At 32.2% G+C, this 23219-nt stretch overlaps 1 protein-coding gene across 7 annotated transcripts in view; it reads right to left on the bottom strand.

Moving 5' to 3' along the window:
- Nucleotides 1-23219, bottom strand: part of CEP192 (centrosomal protein 192) — a 140948-nt gene that overhangs the window by 100983 nt on the left and 16746 nt on the right. For all 7 annotated transcript variants that reach the window (XR_004230987.1, XM_031946670.1, XM_031946671.1 and 4 more), the window contains 6 exons: nucleotides 18837-19009; nucleotides 18047-18099; nucleotides 12380-12470; nucleotides 3072-3226; nucleotides 1903-2026; nucleotides 836-984 (listed from right to left, as the gene is read on the bottom strand). Coding sequence is in view for 6 of the 7 variants with exons in the window: in XM_031946670.1 (XP_031802530.1) it covers nucleotides 836-984; nucleotides 1903-2026; nucleotides 3072-3226; nucleotides 12380-12470; nucleotides 18047-18099; nucleotides 18837-19009 (745 nt within the window). In the remaining variant the exon portion in view is untranslated. The remainder of the gene's footprint in view (nucleotides 1-835; nucleotides 985-1902; nucleotides 2027-3071; nucleotides 3227-12379; nucleotides 12471-18046; nucleotides 18100-18836; nucleotides 19010-23219) is intronic.

Below are 23219 nucleotides of genomic sequence, written 5' to 3'. Positions count from 1 at the left end.
AATAATAAATACTACGAAATAAGATTGCATTTTTAGGAAGACAAAGAATCAAAGCACATATGTATATACATATATGTATACAAAGTTTAAAGCACATTTAGGGTTAGCATTAGGGCCAGGGTTAGAATTTAGAGTTAGGGATACGATTGATACCACAGAAATTAAGATAAAAGTTTTGACCAAACAGTGCCATCACTATCAAAGTCAAAGATTGAATCAAAAATTCAATATATAAGATCTTTATAGCAACACTGTTGAAACAAATGTTTCCATAAATTGGGGAAATGGCTAAAAAGACCAAAGCATAGTACACAAAGAAATGAATAGTAGGAATTCTAAAAAAGGAAAATTTGTATAAAATGAAGTCCAGTAAAATAAGCAAAATGAGTAAGACAATCATTACAACTATGTGAATGAAAACATCACTAAAAGAAAGTCCAATTTTGAATAACTGGAAAACCAATGAGGGTCTTGGGAAAATTCTGAAATTCACACATGATTTGCCCATGAGCATAACAAAAGAAGAGGACAACCTAAGATAGATTCCTGTATATGCTGCTATAGTTACTATTCCAGATGATTTGGGTTTTTGTTTTTAAGGCACTAGAGAAACTTTAATCAGGACTTAGGAAAGGGTGCTCTAATGACTAACAAAGACAAAAGGCTCTAATAAAACTTATTTTTAAAAGGTGAGAGCTAAATATGTTTAAATTTTGCTCATAAGGGTATAATGCAATGATTTGGATGAAATAAGTTTTTCATCTGAATGATCTGAAAGCAATTCACTCAAATATTCTCCCCACAAAAACTGAAAAAGAAAAGAAAGTTGACTGACCTTGCAGTATGGGACATTATTCACTGAAGGATTACATAATGAACCATCATTTTCTTCTCTTAATCCATTTTCTTCAATTTCCCAAGTATTAGAAGGAAACAATGGCACATTATCCATAATTCTTTTTTCTTCAGTACAGCCTTCATTCTCTGCAGAGTATAAGAAGTTTAAGTTTCATGCTTTTAGCTATCCTGTAAATTTGTATTAGTCTGCTGATAATGTCCCAATATATTATCATGATAACAATTATGGCTATTATTTATATAGTGACTTCATGCTTGTAAAGTACTTAAAAATACTTATTTGATCCTTACAACAATTCTGAAAGCTATCATTTTATAGACAAGGAAGTAAGTGACTTGTCTAGCACTCTACAGCAAGTAAGGATCTGAGCTGCTTTTATATTTACTGATTATTCTCTCAATCTGAGCCACCTAACTGCCTGACCATTTTAATCTTAATTCTCTTAGATTGGATGAGGAAAAAAAGGCATGGGTATGGTTTAAATGTAAGAGAGAAAAGGGATTTTAGAGCAACATAGGCTGTAAATACATTTACAATTGAGGGTAGTAATATATTTTGTACACAAAAGGTTTAATAAGCAAGGCTCTTGGGAGATGATAGAGTTAATATTATAAATATAACTTAAAACTTACTTTCCAAAACTAAAAATTTAACAGCTAAATACAAATAATATTGTATAATCATGCTAATCTAAACTGAATTAACCTTTACTTAATGAGTAACTGCATTTAAAAAAAAAAGCCAGCAAATGATAATTATACAAAAGTTATAGCTACATCAGCCCTTTTCTTAATGTTAGGCTATATATTTAATTTAAATAGTCCTATTAATAAAGTACCTAATAATTCAATGCTCAGAGGAATTATCATTTGCAAAGGAATACTTACTGTTAAAGCTTTAAAACTTGCTTATTTCTATGTTCCACAAAAATTCAGCATTACCTTTTTTCTTCCCCAAATAATAAGTCACACAAATTGAGCAACAAAAATACAAACAAAAATTAAAAGGAATTCTAATAATGAAGGGAAAATTCTAATACTTACCAGGACTCTCTTCACTCTGTCTGGAGTTAAGTTCAGATTTCATAACAATTTGTGTTCCAAGAGAATACACAGAGATGTTATCTTCAGATTTGGGTCTATAGCTTGGACTATTATTTGCATTCACCTGTTTAAAAGATATCAATGCTTTAGCAAAAAATTTGTAACTTGATATTTTAAAAAAATTAAATCTGAAAATCTCTGAGGCATACAAAAATAGAGGAAAAAAATTAGAGGAAGAACACTCCTTAAAGATAATATAAACGGGGGCAGCTAGGTAGCACAGTGGATAGAGCACCAGCCCTGAAGTCAAGAGGACCTGAGTTTAAATCTGGCCTCACACACTTAACACCTTCCTAGCTGTGTGACCCTGGGAAAGTCACTTACCCAATTGTCTCAGTAAAAATTTTTAAAAATAAATAAACTTTTTTCCATTGTAAAAAAAAAAAAAGTCAAGATTTGTGAGTTTGTTAAGAGCAGTTACACTGAAAAAATAAATCTTTAAGATAAAACTATATTATATGTGTCTGTGTAGATGGTGTGTGTGGGGGTGTTGACTATATGTGTACCCTTCAAACAGTCAAGAATATATGCCATTAATATATTTATCATTTGAAGAATCACTTTTTTCCTCAGGAAAAACATCAGCTTAAAAATGCCTTTTAATAAAGACAACATTCTCATTAGACTATTATTAAAAGTAAAATCTTAAATGGAGGAACTGTTACTTTGTAAAGGACAGAGGATGCAAAACAGAGTTATTTGTGATAAAAGACAAAAAAGTGAATATCAAAAAGCCAGGACATTTAAACTAAAAGTTTAAATACTAAATATTAAATACTAATACTAAATACTAAAAGAGGTGGATGTGGACTGAGTCCTAATCCCATTGCCTCTCCTACACCACCCCTACTCTCCTAAAAAAGAAAGTAAAAGTTTATAAAATAGGCTCATTGAAAAGTAAATTGTTGAGTCGCTTTTATCAAGAATGTGGTAGGCCAAAAGGTAGCACATATTTCATATTAGATCAAATCTGTGGAAAATGAAGTTTGAAAAAAAAAGCTATTTTAGCCCTGTAAGAACATAAAGAAATTATTACATTATATAGTAACATATTAGTAACCTATAGATATCTCTATAATTTTAAGTCAATGAACCCATAAGTGTAATACCTGGCTGGTCTGATCACTTGATTGCTTAAAAGTTGGGCTAGATTCCAAAAGTTCCTGTTCTTCCTGATCTTCTCTTAGCATTTCTGGGAATGCTAACTGTTGAAAATACTCTTCCAAATGATCATCATAAAACTCTTCATCATCAATGTCTTCATCTTATGATAATAAAATAAAAGGATATTTTTTAGAAGCTCTTAGAAAAGTGAAGTTTATTTTCATTAGAAAGATAGTTTAATCTCTCTCAGTGGCATAAGAAATTTATTTTACCATCTCAACTTTCAGAAAAATTCAGAAATATTCTGTCACCAAGTGATTTAACCCAGGAATTCAAGCATAGTTTAATATTAGAGAAATCAATTAAATAAAATGAAAACCATTATTTTATGTAGAGGAACACAAATAAAATATAGCATCTAATTTGAAGTTTTCTTGAAATTAGGCATAAAAATTGGAGAATGTTCTTAATATGACAGGAGGGTTGTTATTTTCACATTAGTAATAGTGAGGCTAAAATATTTTTACAGGACATGATCACACACCAAGAAAATGTAAGACAAGAAGTTAATTAATTTATCAAGGTAAGTACATATAAAGTTCATTTGCATTTTAAATGCTACAAATAAAACCCATAAAAAGTAAAAGAAAACCATTTAAAATCCAGAAAATAAAAACAAAGAAGACACAAAGATTAACCCACCAAGAAAGCTTCCATAAAGACAACATAAGCTGTGTCTTGGCAGAAATAAAAAATGCTTAAAAGGATATCCATATAACTATATGTTTACGACAACCCAAAATGGTAAATATTGCAATACTTCTCAAATTAAAACTGGATTCAATGCAACATCAACAGATAGTTTTACAAAAAATAGGTCGAACAAAAACTTATACAGATCTACAAGTAAGCAAAATTATTTCTATATTCAATGAAATAGCCTGCCAAATTTCAAAATATAATATTGCTGAAGTAATTATCAATTCTATCCAGGATCAGATTAAAAAGAAAATAGAACAACAATAGAGAACAGAATTTAGAAACAGAACTAAACATATATAAATCAACAATGGAGGAAATTTTTAACTTAACATACTGAAGAAACAATAGGTATTAACAACTAAATAAAATGTAAAATGCTACATAATAAAAAATATAACTGAGATAACAAAGAGAAACAATAGCTAGAAAAAAATCTTTTAAGGTTAAGCTTATTTAATAATCTATAAGATTATACAAACTCAAATATCCATGCCCCAAGAATCTTAGGGATATATCATTCCAATACTTTAAATAATCACTTTCTCAAAATTTCAAACTCTCAGATAAGAGAAATATTATATAAATGTCAATAGCTTTGCAATACTGCATTTCTTACAAGCTGGCAAGAAAAAAAAATCACAAAATAAAGTTTGTATTGATAGGGTTTTGGAGAGAAACATTATTACCTGGTTGATGAAATTAAAAACAAACAATCTTTTGGGGATGCAATCTGGCAAAATATAGTAAAAGTTAAAAGTCTAATAACAGCCAGTAATTTCTAACAACTAGAAATACACTCTGAGGATATATAAAAAGAGGAAAGAGAACTTTCAGCATAAAAATATTCAATTTCTTTTTCCTAATGATGGAAAAACTGAATGAACTTGTATGTCTCATGATTATGATTTATTACTGCCCTGATAAATAAATATGGAATGTAAAGAAAACAAATGTAAAGAAAAAAGGCTTTTCATAGTCTATATAGTGATGCAAAGTAAAGAAAGCAAAATTCCACGTATATAAACACACATAACTATATAAAAATTTTAAAACTACACAAGAGAGAGACCAAAAGGGAACAGAATTTATTTTTTTCAATGTTCTTAACCTTTCTTTAAGAAAAAATGTAAATAGGCAGAGATTCCAACAATGGTCGCCATGTGAGGACACTCTGTCCACTGGACCCTCTGTCCAGTGCCCTCCTTATCTCTACCTTCACCTATCTCCTACTACTAAACTCAGTAATAAACCTCTTTTATTAATCTAAAAAAAAAAAATGTAAATAGCTTGAATTACATATTTTTAGTCCTTGTTATTTTAGCTTGAAAAACATTCATAAAAAACTAAATTTTTTAAAAAAGTGTTTATTTTTCTCAAAGTAGGGTTACATATTTCAGGTCTCTAACAAATGATAGGTTGGTTTACTTTACTAAGTAAATGTTCATATATTATATCCCAAAAGGCTATCAAACTGCTACTACTAGGTCTCTATCCCAGAGACCATAAAGGAGGGAACCCACATATGCAAAAAATGTCTATAGAAGCTCCTTTTTTTATAGTGGAAAGGAACTAGAATTGAATGGATATCTATCAATTTGGAGGTGGATAAATTAACTTATGGTATATGAATGTAATGAAATATTATTGTTCTACAAGACTCCAGAAGGCCTCCAAGAAATCTAACCCAAGCCCCAGGCAAGGAGACATTATGAAGAAGACAATAAAGATTTTTGGACTTTATTTCTGGCTGTTCTCACGGTGATTACTCTACTGAAAAGAACACTCAAAGACCTCCAGAAACCAACCAGAGCACTACAACATCCAGAGAGAGAATTATGGAGAATGAATGTGGATTGAAACATAGTCATTGTACTTTTTGTTTGTTTTTTTCTTTCTCGTGGCTTTTTCCCTTTTGATGTGATTTTTTTTTGCACAACATGACAAATATGGAATTATGTTTAAAAGAACTGAACATATTTAACCTATAATAAAAGGTTACTTGCTGACTTGGAGATGGGACAGGTAAGGGAAGAGAAAAATTTGGAATACAAAGTCTTACAAAAATGATTATTGAAAACTATCCTTATATATATTTTGGAAAAATAAAATATTATTGAACATTTAAAAATAAAATAAAATGTTCAAATGAAAAAGAAAAATTGAGCACCTTCATAAACTTATCACAAGAGAAACCTTAATAAGTAGATCACATTTGGCAAACCATACCAAAATAAGAAAATGAAAGTGAAGTAGAATATAATTTCTGAGTTTATGACACCTGAAAACTTTTCTATAATCTATAATATCACAATTTCTATAATCATAATTATATGGCTAACAAAGAGACTATTAAACATTATCTATACAATAATAATAATGTTCCACAATGAGAATTCCTTCACCTTTGTCTAAAGAAATGATTTGGCTAATTCACTATCTGTAAGGTTTGTATTCCAATTTTTTTTCTGAATGTAATAGTAAGACATACTATTCTACCTACCATTTTTAGCTCTTATTAACAATGGGCCTAGACTCAGAAGACTAATGAAACAAATACTTTCAACACTAGCACAACATGTATGAAAACACAATTCTCTCTTTCATCAATTATGCAATACATTCCGATGTAACAAGGATTGATAGACTTAAAGTTAGGAAAACTTGGTTTCAAATATCATCTCCAACTTCACTACTAGTAACGAGAACCTACCTCAGGAGGGGGATTGTTGTTATATAAAACATTTTCAAACCTTAAAGCATTATTGTTACAGTACTTTGAACAGAGGTGAGAACAGTGAATGATTTTATGTAAAGATAACAAAATTCAAGTATTTTCCTACTGCACAAGATTAAGAATTCTTCAAAAGCGATCTAAAAAGCCTATGTGCAAAATATAACCTAAACAGTTATCTTTTGAAGGTGGATTTTTTTTAAAATTAAAAGTCTATAGTCAAAACTATAAATCACCTAGGTAATAACAAAACTGTGAACCTGGAAAGGAAACTTAGCTTTTCTTAGCTTCAGTTTCTTCATCTATACAATGAAGATGATGAAAACACTTAACAAAGTTGTACTGTGAGGATTAAATGAAATCTAAAACTCATTTCTACCTAGAAGAAGAGAACATAAATAACAGAGCTGGTTTAAATGAATGTTCAGCTAAAAGTATGACTATAAAGTAATGATAATTATTTTCTTCTGCCTCAAACTAGACATCAAAAATAATTTAATTTTAAAGAGATAGGTTCTCCAAGAATATAGGTAAAAGCATCAATGGATTATGTTCCCCGAGGTTAAACATGCTCACTTTAATGTACAGATTTGCTATCCCTATAATACATAAATTGAGACATTTTTCATTTAGCACCATGCCTCATTCTATTTCTTAAACTTCTATAAATATGTTCTCTGCAGACTTCAAAATCTAATAATATACAATAATATATAAAGTAAAATGCATGTTAGATTCAAGGAATCTTGAGATAAATCCAGGAAAATAGCAATTTTTATTCTTAATTTTGTAGAAATTCCCATAAAACACACAGAAACAAAGCAAGAAAGTCAAACATATCATTTCCAATCCTCTACAGAAATCTGGATAAAGGCATGAAAAGGGAAAAAGAGAAAATAAGTGTAAGAACAAGTATGGGGGACAGAATGCCCTGGTTATCTGCCTAATGAAAAACCAAGTGATTCCTAGTGTCTGGATCCTTAAAAAATTCCAGAAAAAAAAAAAAGAACTGGGGATGGAGATGACCCAGTTCAATACAATTATGTTTCAGAAAAAAAAAAATTCTAAAGGCTGCAATTTTTTCAGTTGTAAGCTAAAAATGGGCAACTAGCTGCTACCACACCTGAAATCAAAGATCCGAGTTAAAATCTGCCCTCATACACATATTAGCCGTTCGATTCTGGGGGCAAGTCACTTGACCTTGTTTGCCTCAGTTTCCTTACCTATAAAATGAGTTAAAGAAATGACAAATCACTCTAGGATCTTTGCCAAGAAAACCTCAAATAGAGTGATGAGAAATTAACTGGTCATGAATGAAACAATAAGATAAAAGTAATTAAGCCAAGAACACTGCTCATTTAAAGTCAAAACTGGATAGCATTGGTGAGAGAGGAACCATATTCATGGCTGGTACCCTGGAATAGAATGCTGGACTTGGAAATACCAAGACCTGAATTCAAATCAAAAGCAGGATTATACAGCTAGCCACTCATATATGTAGCTATGTAACCCTGAGAACAAGTCACTTAACCTCTCGTCCTCAGTTTCCTATCTGAAAATGGGGATAGTAACAGCATCTACATCCCAGGATGATTTTGAAGATCAAATGAAATAATATAGGTAAACCTCTGCAAACCTTAAAGTGCTATATAATTACAGACCATCAATCAATAATCAGTATACATTTATGTAGCACCTACTATGTGTGCAAGATAATGTGCTAAACACTAAGGAAAGAAAAGGAAACAAAAAAGTCCCTATTTGGATCATAACATAGAATTTTCACCTTTTTATTGTTGTTTGCTTTTTTTTCTTTTTTCATTTTTTAAAATTGATTTTTCTTGTGTAGCATGATAAATGTGGAAGTATGTTTAGAGGAATTACACATGTTTAACCTATACTGCATTATTTGCTATCTAGGAGGGAGGATGGAAAGGAGGGAAGGAGAAAAATTTGGAACACAAGGTTTTACAAAGATGAATATTGAAAACTATTTTTGCATGTATTTTGAAAATAAGAAACTCTTATTAAAAAGGACAAAAAAAAACCAAACCCAAAACTTTCCCTACTTTCAAGGAGCTTATACGGTGGAGTAGGAGATAACATGCAAATAAAAAAAGACAAAGCAAGCTCTATACAGGATATAAAAGGGAGTAATTTAAAGAGGGAAGGCATTGGAATTAGGACAGGATAGGAAAGATGTTAGGACTTGTAAAAAAACAGAGGGCAGTATATGGAGCTAAGGAGAGACAGTGTTTCAACCACAAAATATTAGCTACATCAAACAATCATAGGATAAGATATTTAAAAATTCATGGCACTGATTTTTCTTGTGTAGAAAAATAACTTATAAATATGTATACATATACTGTATTTAACATATACTTTAACATGTATTGGACTGCCTGCCATCCAAGGGAGGCGGTGGGGAAGGAGGGGCAAAGCTGGAACAGAAGGTTTCGCAAGGATCAATGATGAAAAATTACCCATGCATATGTTCTGTAAATAAAAAGCCATAAAATTAAATAAATTTTACATAAAAGAAAAATTCATGGCACTATAACAACAATTATAACTTATAAAATGCTGAAAAACATACTAGAATAGAAAATTGATATACAGAAGAATGGAAGACATAAGCTGAGAAATATGAGAGGAAGAAATACTTTTGGAAGGAGCAAAAAGCAAACATAGTGAAGCCAAGAAATCAATGAACACAAAAATAAAATTAAAGATCCACAACTTAAAAAGACAAATGATCATAATAGTAAAATATGACAAATCTCAAAAACTGATCTAGAAGAACAGATCTCAGAAAACTAATTTCCCAGAAATGAGGAAAAAATATTAAGTCTGAAGGAATTTTTTTATAAAAACTTTTTATTTTTCAAAATATATGCAAAGATAGTTTTCAACATTCACCCTTCTAAACTTCCAAGTTTTTTTCCCTTCCTCTCTCTCTCCTTCACCCCTAGGGAGCAAGCAATCCAATATAGGTTAAAAATGTACATTTCTTTTAAATATATTTCCACATATCATGTTGCACAAGAAAAATCAAATCAAAATGGGAAAAACCACAAGAAAGAAAAAAAAAAACAAGAACAAAAGGGGAAAAATACTATGCTTTAGTAATTACTTTTTAATTTATTTAATATTCACATTAATTCCCATAGTGTTCTCTCTGGATGAGCTCTTGTCATCCCAAGTCTTGGAATTTCCTTGAATCACTTCATTGTTGAAAAGAGCCAAGTCCATCACAATTGATCATCATCACATAATCTTCTTGTTATTGTGTACGACATTCTCTTGGTTCTACTCACTTCACTAAGTTCAAATAAGTGTTTCCAAGCTTTTCTGAAATTATCCTGATTGTGTCTTATTATTCAGCCATTCCCCAATTGATGTGCATCCACTCAAGTTTCCAGTTTCTTGCCACTACAAAAAGGTATCCTTTTCCCTTTTTTATAATCTCTTTGGGATATAGACCCAGTAGATCAAAGGCTATACACAGTTTGAAAGCCCATTGGACATAGTTCCATGTTACTCTCCAAAATGATTGGATCAGTTCACAATTTCACCAATAAGGTATTTGTTAGGCAGTTTTTAGACTGGCATCCAGCTGAACTTGTTCAGTGTTCTCCAAACAACTGTAAATAATGCTTCAAATCAAATAGTGCTTTATTTGCATTCCTCCAATGAACAGTAATTTAGAGCATTTTTTTCTTGACTAGAGATGGCTTTAATTTCTTCATCTGAAAATTGTTCACATCTTTTGACCATTTATCAATAGCGTAAGTTTGTATTTTTATAAATTTGAGTCAATTCTCTACATATTTTAGAAGTTAAGGCCTTTTTCAGAAATACTGCATGTAAAAAATTTTCTCCCAGTTTTCTGCTTCCCTTGAAGGAAGAATTTGAAGGAAAAATCAAGATTATATTTTTAAGTGCTAAGAGTGAGATAATCTTCTAAGCAATCATTTGGATGACACCTGTGTTTATGCTGATACACTCACTGCCTTCAGCTGTTAGCATTTTGAAATCATATCAGTGTTGGTGTTCTTCAATCGTGTTCAACGTTTCATGACCCTATATTGGGGTTTTCTTGGCAAAGATAATGGAATGCTTTGCTATTTCCTTCTCTAAGTTGGCAAATAGGGTTAAGTTATTTGCCCAGGTTCACATAGCCAGTGAGTATTCTAAGGCTAGATTTGAATTCACCAAGATGAGTCTTCCTCACTCCAAACCCTACATTCTATCCCCTGCACCATCTAATTGACCACCTATTAGTAGTAGTATTCTCCAAAAATCTTTCTGTGGACGAGATTTCTGCTAGAATGTTGCTGCTTAAATCCAAAAACATTCAAAGAGAAAATGCAAAAAAGTCATGGTGAAGTTTGATATTGAAACTGGATTCTGTTTTCCTGATTTTTTTTGATAATGAATTTTTTTTAATGGTTGCAGAAAACTAATCAATTATAATTAATATGCTAACATAAACTCCAAGAAACATACTTAAATTAATTTAATGTTACAATGATACAGATTTTTAAATGGGGAATTATTTTCTACAGATGCAGGGTAGAAAGAGAAAAAGTTAACTTTATCTCCTTGTTATCCTTATGATTTTCAAAAACGAAATTACATCATATCCTTTTAAGTTTAACAAATAGAGTTTAAAAAAAAAAAAAAAGAATTTTTAGAGGACAATATTTTGTTTCTACATATTTAAGAAGGAAGCATGAACCCTGGAGACCAGATTAAATCCTACATGTGACATTTACTCCCTATTTCTTGGACAAGTTATTTTAACTTATCTGGACTGTAGTTTTTCCATGTAAAAAATGAGGTGAAAAACTAGATAGCCAAGGAGGTTATTTCCAGCTTTATATATATCACATTTCTTTATCTAAGAGATGCAATAAGGCACACATAGTAAATAAAGGGTCAGGTTCTGAATCAGAAAGACCCAAATTTAAATCCTTCCTCTGATCTATACTGTGGACCATAAGCATATGTCACTTAAGCACACGGTATCAAACTAAAACTGTGTACAAATTAGAGAGGCACTACCAGAATCAGAATGAATTTCCAAAGGAAGGCATACTTCTAACATCACAGTTCAAACTATGTGCCAAGTTAATTAAATACATTATTCTCTTTAAATTCTTGATTTACAAAGACAATTTTTCAAAGTTGCAAAATAAACAAAAATGTCAACAATCAAATAATAAAAATATTAAATTAAATCAAGATTACTCAGTGGTTTGTATCTTAGGAACATGTTAAACCAACTAAATTATCTCCAGAGAAGTGAGACCTCAGGGGGAAAGGCACTGGAACCAATATTATACGAAATATAAGAATGGGTAAAAGAAAAAAAGGGGGAAGAAAAGTCCAAAACAAACAAGATAGCTGCTTTCAACATATCTGAAGGGATATCACATGAAAGGCATAATAGGACTTATTCTGACTGACCTCAAAAGGCAGAATTAGAAGAAGTTACAGACAAGCAGATTTAGACTTGAATAAGGCAGTGCTAGATAACAATAAGAACTGCCCCAAATTTATGTAAAACGCTTCATGAGAGAGTAGCCTCTCAATCACTAGAGGTTTTTCTACAGACAAAAGCCAAATGACCATGAAACTAAGGTTGTTGAGAAGAGTCTTAAGATGGTCTTAAATGGACTAGACAGTTTTTGAGGTTACTTCCAATTCTGAGATTCAGTGATGCCACATTGGCTTATAAATATGAGCTAAAGGCTAAAATTTGAAAGAGCTATAAAACAAAGTTAAAATGTTCAAATGATGTATATACTATACCAGAAGAGTCTCCCAAGCTTCTAAATGATATTAACTTCTCATTTTCCAAAAGGCTTCCTTCTTCATCAAATAATGGTCTACGGGGATTGATCTACACAGGAAGAACAGAAAAAGATTCCTTTTGTTCATTTCTAAGGAACTGATAAAAGGCAGACACTTAACCAACCATGTTAAAAAACCTCTACTGAAAACAATCAAAAAGCATTTGTATAAGACTCGCTATATTCCAGGCATTGTCTTAGATGCCAAGGATAGATACAAAGACAAAAAATATTAAAGTATCCCTACTCTGAAGCAAAAACATAACCTATTAGAGAAAATAGTATATATTATGGATAACTGAAAAAGTTTGTTTTGTTAAGTGCTCATTATGTACAAAGCAATGTACTAACATTTAGGGACACAAAGAGAAAAGCATGACACACTCTGGTCTCACATTCAAACTCACATTCAAATGGAGGAAAAAACAAAAAATTAGAGATTTCAACTTAAATAGAAGTTTTCATGATCCTTAGAGAACCATCAACATTACCAAATGGTAATGTATCTTCATTGATGTTGATTCCAATGATAAAATGAAATCCATTTCTAACACTGAATATTAGATGACTATGATTTCAGCAGGCAAGGTAGCACCTAAATAAGCAGCTGCCAGTTGCATTTCCTAGTTGGAAGCAAGACCAATGATATGCAAGTATTACTAGGATGCTCAGGCTTATACTCTGATTAACAGCAGGTTTTGATGGTAAAGAAGGTAGGTCCCTTTTCACGAAGAACTACTCCATTTCAATGTGGGCTGCAGGGCCTATGGGGAAAGCAAGGGCATTATTTTCACAGGCAACGTCCTGAGCTTTCTCTGTCAAGGTCGAAGGGAAACAATAGTTGGGTGAAAGGTTTGGTTTCACTTGCCTGGCATGTGTAGCCTCAATTTTCTCCCTTAGAAGGCCTTGTTGCTTCATCTAAGCTAATTTGCCTGTTTTGTAAGAGGCAGTAAGCAGTTGGTGAGGGTAACTAGTTCCTTCACTGCTGGAGTGTGACTGGACTAGAAAGCACAGCCTGTGGTCTATGATAGTGTCAATTAAAATAGAAATAGGGGGCAACTGATCTGCATATAAGGAACTCTGTGGACCCCATGTTGACTTAGTTTTAAAATGTAACATACCATGTATATTTTATTTTATTAAATATTTCCATGTTATTTTTTAATCTCGTTTAGCTGTATTCAGAAGTGTTGTGCACCACAAGAGGAATGTGTGACACCTTCAGCCTAGTTAACATCACTATCTATAGAAATGCAAATTTATATAATGGATAAATATTTAACAGAAAAATACAAAACAAACACAAGATGTTTTGGGAGAGAGGATGTTATCAGTCGGACGAGAAAATAATGCTTAAGCTTAGTCTTGAAATAAATGAGAAATGTGTTATTCAGATTTTGGAGATGGCCAGGAGGTAAAGATGTGGAACTAGGGGATAGGAACATCTTATATGATGAGCAAAGAGGCAGCCTATTTGATGAGAAAGGAAATAATTTAAAATGAGACTTAGAAAGAGAGATTTGGGATTAAGTTAAGAAGGGCTTTAAAAAACAATCAACAACAAATCAGTTAAAAAAAAAAAAAAAACCTAATGGCAATAGGAATCCACTTACTTACTAGAGAGTAAATAGGGAAGGGAAGTTTGATAGAAAGGACAACATGGAAGGGAAAAATAACACCGTCTCAGAAACTTTTGAGTTGCTGATGGAACATTCAGTTTGAAAAATCCAATGGGAAGTTGTTAGAACTGAAGTCAGGACAGAAACTGGGGTTAGCTGTTCATATTTAAACATAAGGAAGATCATGTTGACAGATATGTGGAAAATGGTTCAAAGTGGGAAGAGACTTGAAGCAGGAAGATCAATTATACAGCTATTTAAATTTAAGGTGGTAACTGCAAAAGTGGAGAAGGGAATGAGTGAAAAGATGTGGAGGTAACTACTGAGATCGGAATGGAAGAAGGCTAGTCAAGTGATCTGGCATATTTGCAAGACTCTTCTGTTCAGAGTCTGGGGGCAGCTCAGGGGAAAAGAAAGGTCTTCAATTAGGAGATGGTATTTGAGGTGAGCTTTGAAGTAAATAAGAATCTGTAATGCTATGTTTGTTTACAGGTTTAATTATCTTTTTTAAAAAATTAATAATAGTCTTTTATTTTCAAAATATATGCAAAGATAAGTTTTCAACTTTCACCCTTGAAAAAACTTGTGTTCCAAATTTTCCTCCCTTCCTCCTCTAACCTCTCTTCCCCTAGACAACAAATAATCCAATATAGGTTAAACGTGTACAATTCTTCTAAACTTATTTCCACATTTATCATGCTGCACAAGAAAAATCAGATCAGAAAGAAAAAAAAAAGCAAGCAAACAAAAAAAAAGATGAAAATACTATGATTCAGACTCAGTTCCCATAGTCCTCTCTCTGGATATAGATGGCTCTCTCCATTATAAATCTACTGGAATTGGCCTGAATCATCTTATTATTGGAAAAAAAAAAAAAAAATATATATATATATATATATAAGTTGATCATCATATAATCTTATTGTTGCTATATACTGTGTTTCTCTTAATTCTGCTCATTTCACTTAGCATCAGTTCAGATAAGTCTGTCCAGGCCTTTCTGAAATCATCTGACAACAATAATATTTCATAACATTCACATGCCATAACTTATTCAGTCATTCTCCAATTGATGGGTATTCGCTCAGTTTCCAGTTTCTTGATATTACAAAAAGGGCTGCCACAAACATTTTTGCATGTGTGGGTCCTTTTCCCTTTTTTATGATCTCTTCGGGATACAAACTCAGTATAGATACTACTGGATCAAAGGGTATACATAATTTGATAGTTCTTCGGGCATAATTCCAAAATGCTTTCCAGAATGGTTGGATCATTTCACAATTCCACCAACAATTTATTAGTGTCCCAGTCTTCCCCCATCCCCTCCAACATTCATCATTATCTTTTTCTGTCAACTTAGCCAATCTGAGAAATGTGAGGTAGTACATCAGAGTGGTATTAATTTTCACTTCTCTAATCAATAGTGATATAGAGCATTTTTTCATATGACTAGAAATGGCTTTAATTTCTTCCATCAGAAAATTATCTGCTCATATCCTCTGACTATTTATCAATTGAAGAATGATTTATATTCTTACAGATTTGAATCAATTCTCTATATATTTTAGAAATGAAGTATAAGTTTAATTATCTGTGCAGATGACTCAAACTGATAATTAGGCCCTGTTCCTCTCCTGACTCCAATCTCAATAAGTGCCAATTAGATTTTTCAATGACAACTCGAATATTAATGTGTTCAAAACATCTTCATTTCCCCCCTCCAAATTGTTCTCTCTACCAAACCTATTTTTGTCATTCTTCTGTGTTCATGCCTATCATTAGTATTATCAATGATTCTTCATGTTGCTTTATCTAATACAACCAATCAATAACCACATTTTGTCATTTCCACTTATTCTAATATTCACTAAATTGAATTTACCTTGTTCCTCCTCAACTTCTAATCCCTTTCAAAACATTCTACTTGTATGCAATGTGACAATATAAGGACTGATAACTCAAGGTCAAGATATAAGGTGTTCCTAATCTTAATGATGTTTAAAGCTATTAAAACTGTATATACGTTTATATATTCACATAAATATGAATATATACATATATGTATATATATATATATATGTATGTAAGCTACTTATATATGGGAATGTTACGGGTCTCAATCTTTCTATATACCTATTTATGATCCTCTAAGACCCACACATTATAAGAACAATGAAATCATTCATATCATGTAATTTTAAAAATATAAGGATCTGGCTGCTTCTTAATCACTTAAAAATAGCAATAGCAATATCAGAATGCAAACTAAATTCACTTAGGTATATTATAAAAAGAAAGCAATATAAATCACTTAATTTTGGGTTCTTAATTTCAAACTGAGAAACGTGATACAGTAAATAGATAGCTAGCCTTGCTATCAAAGAAAAGGTAAAAGGGACTATGTATACGAAAATAATTTAACAACTATTTTTGTGATAGCAAAGAACTAGAAATTAAAGGGTTACTCATCAATGTTCCTCTTGGATCACTGCCTTATTATGGTAGAGAGACTTGTGTAGCTCAATGAAACAAGGAGCTATACCATACAAACCCAAGACAGCCAGGTTATACTGAAGATTTCTGAAAAAAGGGTGATCCTTGGGGGATTACAAATTACTCCAGTATCTTTGCCAAAAACACCCCATGGACAGTATTAAAATGCTAAAAGATATGACCCTGGAAGATGAAAGATGGAAGAGTTTGGCATGCAGTGGTCCACAGGGTCACGAAGAATTAAATGTGACTAAACTGCATCAACTGAAGAATAGCTTAGCTAATTATGATATATAAATACACTGAAATACAATTGTGCTATAAGAAATAACAAGAGGGAAAATTTCAGCGGGACTTGGAAAGATTTATATGACATCTAAAGCAGAGTTAAGTGAGCAGAATTCACAGAACAACTTATATGTAACATTAATTTAAAAACAAACGACTTTGAAAGAATTAAGTATTCTGATCAGTCATAGATCTTTTCAACAATGAGATGACTGAGGCCAGTTCCAATGATCTTGTGATGAAGAGAGCCATCTACACACAGAGAGAGGACTGTGGGAACTGAATGTGGATCACAACATAGTATTTTCCCTTTTTTTGTTGTTTGTTTGCATTTTTTTTCTTTCTCATTTTTCCCCTTTTTGATCTGATTTTTCTTGTGCAGCACCATAATTGCATAAATATATATGTATACATACATACATTAAAAAAAATGTTTAACATATATATTGGATTACTTGCCATCTAGGGGAGGAGGTGGAGGGAAGGGAGGGAAAAATTTGAAACACAAGATTTTCCAAGGATCAATGTTGAAAAATTATCCATGTATATCTTTTGAAAATAAAAAGCTGTAATAAAATAAATAAACAAACAGAATTCTGGTCAGTGCAATAAACAGCAATGACTATATAAGACCAGTGAAAAACAATGCTAACCCATTGCCTGACAGAAAAGTAATAGACTAAATATAGAATGAGACACATATTTGTGAACACAGGCAATATGGGGATTTGTTTTGCTTCACTACTTTTATGTTACAAGGGCTTTCTCTAGTCCTCTTCCCAATCTTCTTTGAAGGCATGAAGGAAGTGGAACAGAAAACAAATGCTAACTGAAAGAAAACTTTTGAATTAAAAAAAAAAAAGCTGGCACAGAAGATCTGGGTTCAAATCTTGCTAAACATACTATCTATGTAGCAATACTGACTTAGCATCTTGATATCCTAGGCAGCTAAAACCATAAATTTAAGAGTTGTCCATGTACATCAGAGGAAGAAATTTCCATCTCATAAGTTGGCTTTATCACTGGAATCACCATATCTGAAAAGCCCCTTTCCAAAAAGATGAATTACTGCAAATGCCAAAGATGCTTTACAGCTAATATTTTCATTTAATACATAAAATATAACTATTATTACTTTAAAATGCCTAAAGTTTGGTCAAAAGACAGACAAAAAATTATTCACCATTAATTTCTGCTAGTTATTAGAAAAATATTTAATATTTTACCTTGCTTTCTCTGCTTCTCAAATCTGGGAAGAAACACACATCAGTGGATAAATCTGCAAATAAATACAAACACAGTATAACAAGCAACTATTATATTATAACTAATATAGCAACTAACAGAAAAATAACTGACATGTAAGTCTAGACCAGTAATAACTTTTCCTGTCAAACAGAAATGACAATGTGACAGAAGCATATGTAATATCAAGAGGGTAGACTTGAAATCACAGTACTCAAATTTAAATCCTATCTCTGACATTTAACAACTATTTAACTATGGGCAAATAAAGCTTCTCTACCTCAGTTTCCTAATTTATAAAAATGGGAATTCTTCCACCTTATGCTTTATAAGATTACTATGGGGAAAGCTTAGGTTTAAACTGGTTTAGATTTCAGAAATCCTGTAGTACAGACCTTTCAATTTAAATAGGAGAAAATTAATGCTCTGAGAGTTCAAAATGACTTGACCAGAATTATACAAGGAGTTCTAAACCCAGATATTCAATGATTCTAAATCTAATGCTTTTCCCATTTTACTATTACTATCTTCCTCTAAACCAATTCTATATAATTAATTCCCAAATATCTCCCTCCAGTTCCAACAGCTCTTCCCAATTCTAGACTCATGCTGTCAATTTTAAAGATGAGGTAAAAATTTGTTATTAATTCCTAAAAACTAAACTTTTTTTTGTTTTCTATTTAACTATATAACATGTCACCAAAAGTAGACTTCACAAAAGAAGGTAAAATATCTAATACATGAAATAATATCTCTATGCTAGGAAATTACCTTTCACCTGATCCAGTGATGAAATCCTTCCAAAACTATCTTTGCCCTGAATGGAATGTTCAGCTCTAATATTCTCATCTGGCAATGTGTCGATATTCTCACTCTGGTAAGACAGTTCTTTCTTGAAAGTATCTGATATTCGTTGATTTCCAGAAAGTCTATTGACATCTGGCCTAGAGAAGAAAAAAAATTTTCCTAATTACATTAATTAATCAACATAAATTTAAGTAACTGCTATCGATTTATTTTACTAAATAAGTCACTATTGGATTAGAAGTAGAGTTTCTCACATAAAAACGGATAAAACAATAGAAATGTCCCTTATATACCTGGTCAAATGCGAAAAGTAGTAGACAAAATAACTTCCATGTTAGGCATTCTGAAAAACTGTAGCAAATCTTTTGAGATACTGCTATATGATCCAGCACTATGAAATAATCATAATCTCATACATGTTTATCATCAATACATCAGGGTAGTCTCATAAACTTCATCACTTCCAATATCTTCCAACCCAAGAATTGCCCTTTCTTAATCAAGAATTGCACCTTCTTAATGGATATTTCATTTCTTTCTACCTCAAAACAATTTCCTATCCCTTCCACACTTGTTTTTGACCCTCAGTCAGGGACCTTCAGTTCCTTGATTCTGTTTTTCACAGCCTCTTTATTCAATTTTGAGCCTACCATTAGACAATTTAATAATGGTTGATTTCCAACTTGGAATCCTTACCCCCTTTCTATCTTTTCAGATTTCAGGTCTACTAACAATTAACCTCAGTATCCCTAAAGCTGTCAAACATTCCCTGAAAAACTATGGAATCCTATCAACAAGATCTAAAAACAAAAATTTGCTATCGAATTTCAACTAAACTTGTACTATTATTCCATCAAAATCCTTTTATTTATCTCTTATTGACCTCTCACTGTAATTGTTATTTTCCTTAAGCCCTCAATTTCACCTTTTCTTCTGGGTTCAGCAGAAAACCTTACCAACTATGTTACTGAGAAGACATGTGATATGAATTCTCTCAGTTGTCTTCCTCTATTCCTTTCAAAGACTTTCAACTCAATATACTGTTCCTTCCCTCCAGTACCAGGGAGAACAGCTGGTGCTCCTTTGTTAAAGCCAATTAAGTCAAATGCTCAAATATATTTCTTCCAATTTTTTCCACAACTTTGTCCAAGTATCCAGTTTCTCTCATGTATTTCCTGTATATTGGCTCTTTTTTACTCAGCTAATAAACATAGTCAAGATATCCCTATCCAAAAACAACAACAAAACCCCTTTTCAATGTCTTTACCCTCAAGTTATTTTTCATTACTGCCAAAGTACTAGAAAAGATCTATATTTGCTACCAAATACCTCCCTCCCAATCATTTATTCCATTTTCAGCAACGTGGCATCATTATATTGTAACAGCTCTCTCTGAAGACATCAATGACTTTATGACCAACTGCTTTTGCATTGTCTTCATCCTTCAAATCCATTTGACAAACATTTACTCAGTTATTACTACAAAGAAGGCACTAAGGATACAAAGACAAAAATGAAAAAGCTTACAATCTACTGGAAGGACATTTTACAAATTTTACAAATCCATTTTTTTATTTTTTTGGGGGGGGCGAGAGGGATTAGGGAAAAGAGGAGATTCTTTGCTGCAAATTGCCACCTAGTCTTAATTCCTGAATGAGTGCAGCCTCAGTCAAACAGACCTGAAGATCTTAGCTTAAAAGAACCAAGGTCTCCCATTGTACCCAGGGCATTCAGAACCATCTCCAGTCATCTGGATCTATATCTGGTCACTGGACCCAGATGGTCCTGAAGGAAAAAGTGAGGCAGGTGACCTTGCCCAGTCTACCCCTCTCAAATCCAATTCACTTACATGTCATGGAATCTTCTCCCTGATATCCTGGTCCTCTGAACAAAGGACAAAAATCAACAACTACTACTATCTGCTAGGCACTGTACTCAGCATTTTTAAAAATATTTATTTGATTCTCATATGCAAGGGCAATAGCCTTATTTTACAGTTGAGGAAATTGAGGCAAATAGATACTAAGTGACTTGCTGAAGGTCACACAGCTAGTGTCAAAAGGCTAGCTCTGAACTGGTGTTCCTGATTTCAGATCCAGAACTTTATCCAATGTGCCACCAGCTTCTCCTGGTGTACTCTGAGCCCTAAGACCTTCTTTATAGGATGGTAAAGAGAAGAGAATCAGGAAAGCCTCCACAAAGAAGGTGGCAAGTATACTCTATCCTATGATCAAGGTGAGCATCAAATCCAAAATACACCCTAATCGGAGCCTTATGAGCAATTGCACAAACAATGTCATATTAAGTAACACTAGCTATTATTCTACTCTCAATCAAATTAATTAATGGATCCTTTACCCTAAAAACACTTGCATCAGCAGAATCTTAAGGAATGACAGGGATTCTGAGAGGTAACAGTAAAGAGAAACATTCCGAGCATCCAACATAATTCCAGCAAGCACAGAGAACAGAGCAAATTTTGCAGTGATGTGAATAATTACACCAGTTGTAGCCAAGAAATTATTAAATTGTTCACAGTAGAAATTAATTTCTTGCCAAAAGAGAACTTTTTTTTTTTTTTTTTGCTGATGCAACTGGGATCAAGTGACTCTCTCTGAGTCACATAGTAAGTGTTAAGTGTCTGAAGCTGAATTTGAAGTCAGGTCCTCCTAACTCCAAGTTGGTGCTGAGAAAACTTAGACTGTGCAAAGTACAATGACTGGATTACAGTGGATAATTTAAGAGTCCCATGCCAGCAAGACATTCCCCACCCCCTCATTTCTTTATCTGGAAATCCCTACTAACCTACAGAGATCAGCTCAAATGCTACCTTGTCGATAAGGCTTTCCTGATCCTTAACCTGTAGATAAGGCTTTTCCTTCCACCCACCATAATTGTTAGTACCTGCACAGACAAAAAAATTATACTGTATTTATTTTCTATATATTTTGGTCTGTACACTGTAAGATCCTTGAGATTGTTCCATTTTTGTCTGTGAATAGAAAGCTAGACTTGAAGTCAGTTAAAAACTGTGTTAAACAGCTGCAAACACTGTGTGAACATGAGCAATGAGCAAGTTACTTAACTTCTTTAAGCCTCAATTTCCTTATCTGCAAAATAAAGACATTTTACAGGGAACGGAGAGGGAAATAAACATTTATATGGCACTTACTACTATGAGTTAGACACTATGCTAAGTGAATGAGACATACTTTTGGAGATGGAAAATGTGTAGATCTGTTTTCTTTAATTACACATATTTATTACAAGGACTGTGTTTTTCTTTTTTCATGGAAGAAAAGGCCTTAGAGAAAGGTAGATATAGTGTTTAAAAAAAAAAAAAAAAAAAAAAGAGGGTCATGAGTGTATTTTTAAAATAGAAGGCAAAAAAAGAAGTTCAGAAACAAATAAGCAAAGAAACTTTGAAAACAAAATATATAAAAAACAAGCTGTTCACATAAGCAGTTTCAAAGATTTCATACATTTATCATTTTTTTCTATTCCTCTGCAAAAGGAAATTTTTACTTTGAAAGTCCAGTAAGTTCAGAATTTTTTAAATTAAAAAGATTTGTTGAACCGAGGATTCTCCATTATCAGAATGAATTATCTAAAAAGAAAAAAAAAAGAATGGGAAAAGACTACCACTATCAACTTATTCCTTGAAACACTAAGCCTTTCTCTTGATGTAGTAAAATAAAACTGCATTGGCTTTTTTATTGCCATATTATTTTGATAATTCATACTGAATTTATAGTTCAGTAAAATCCCCAGATCCTCTTCAGAATTGCAATCTAAATATGATTATACTTATACTTGTAAAATTGATTTTTTTGGTACCCAACTATAAGATTTTATATTTATCTCTGATGAATGTCATTTTTAGTCCAAGGCCACTATTATCCAGTAAATGTGGGTATCCATCTCAGCTTGGTGGCATCTGAAAAATTTGAAAAGCCTTTCATTTTTACTTTATCCAAATAATTAATCAAAAATGTTTAACTTTGCAGGATCAAGAATAGAATCCTAGATTATAGTACTAGACTTACTTTATGCTAACATTTACTCTTTAACAATCATGATATGAAGCTGGACACAAACCAGTTCTGAATTCACCTAATTGCATTATCTCCTAATATACATCTTTTCATCCTTTTCACAAGAATAGTATAAGTTACTGAAAAGCTTTACTAAAAGTGAAATGAGCAAAATAACGTGTTAAAAAAAGCAACACTAGATGATGATCAACTATGAATGACTAAGCTATACTCAACAATACAATTGAGTGAAGACAATTCCAAAAGAATTCCAAAATTCCAAAAGATAAAAAATGCTATCCGTCTCCAGAGA

The sequence above is a fragment of the Sarcophilus harrisii genome, chromosome 1, assembly GCF_902635505.1.
Source record: "Sarcophilus harrisii chromosome 1, mSarHar1.11, whole genome shotgun sequence".
Taxonomy (NCBI): Eukaryota; Metazoa; Chordata; class Mammalia; order Dasyuromorphia; family Dasyuridae; genus Sarcophilus; species Sarcophilus harrisii.
This window is presented reverse-complemented; position numbering and strand designations above follow the sequence as displayed.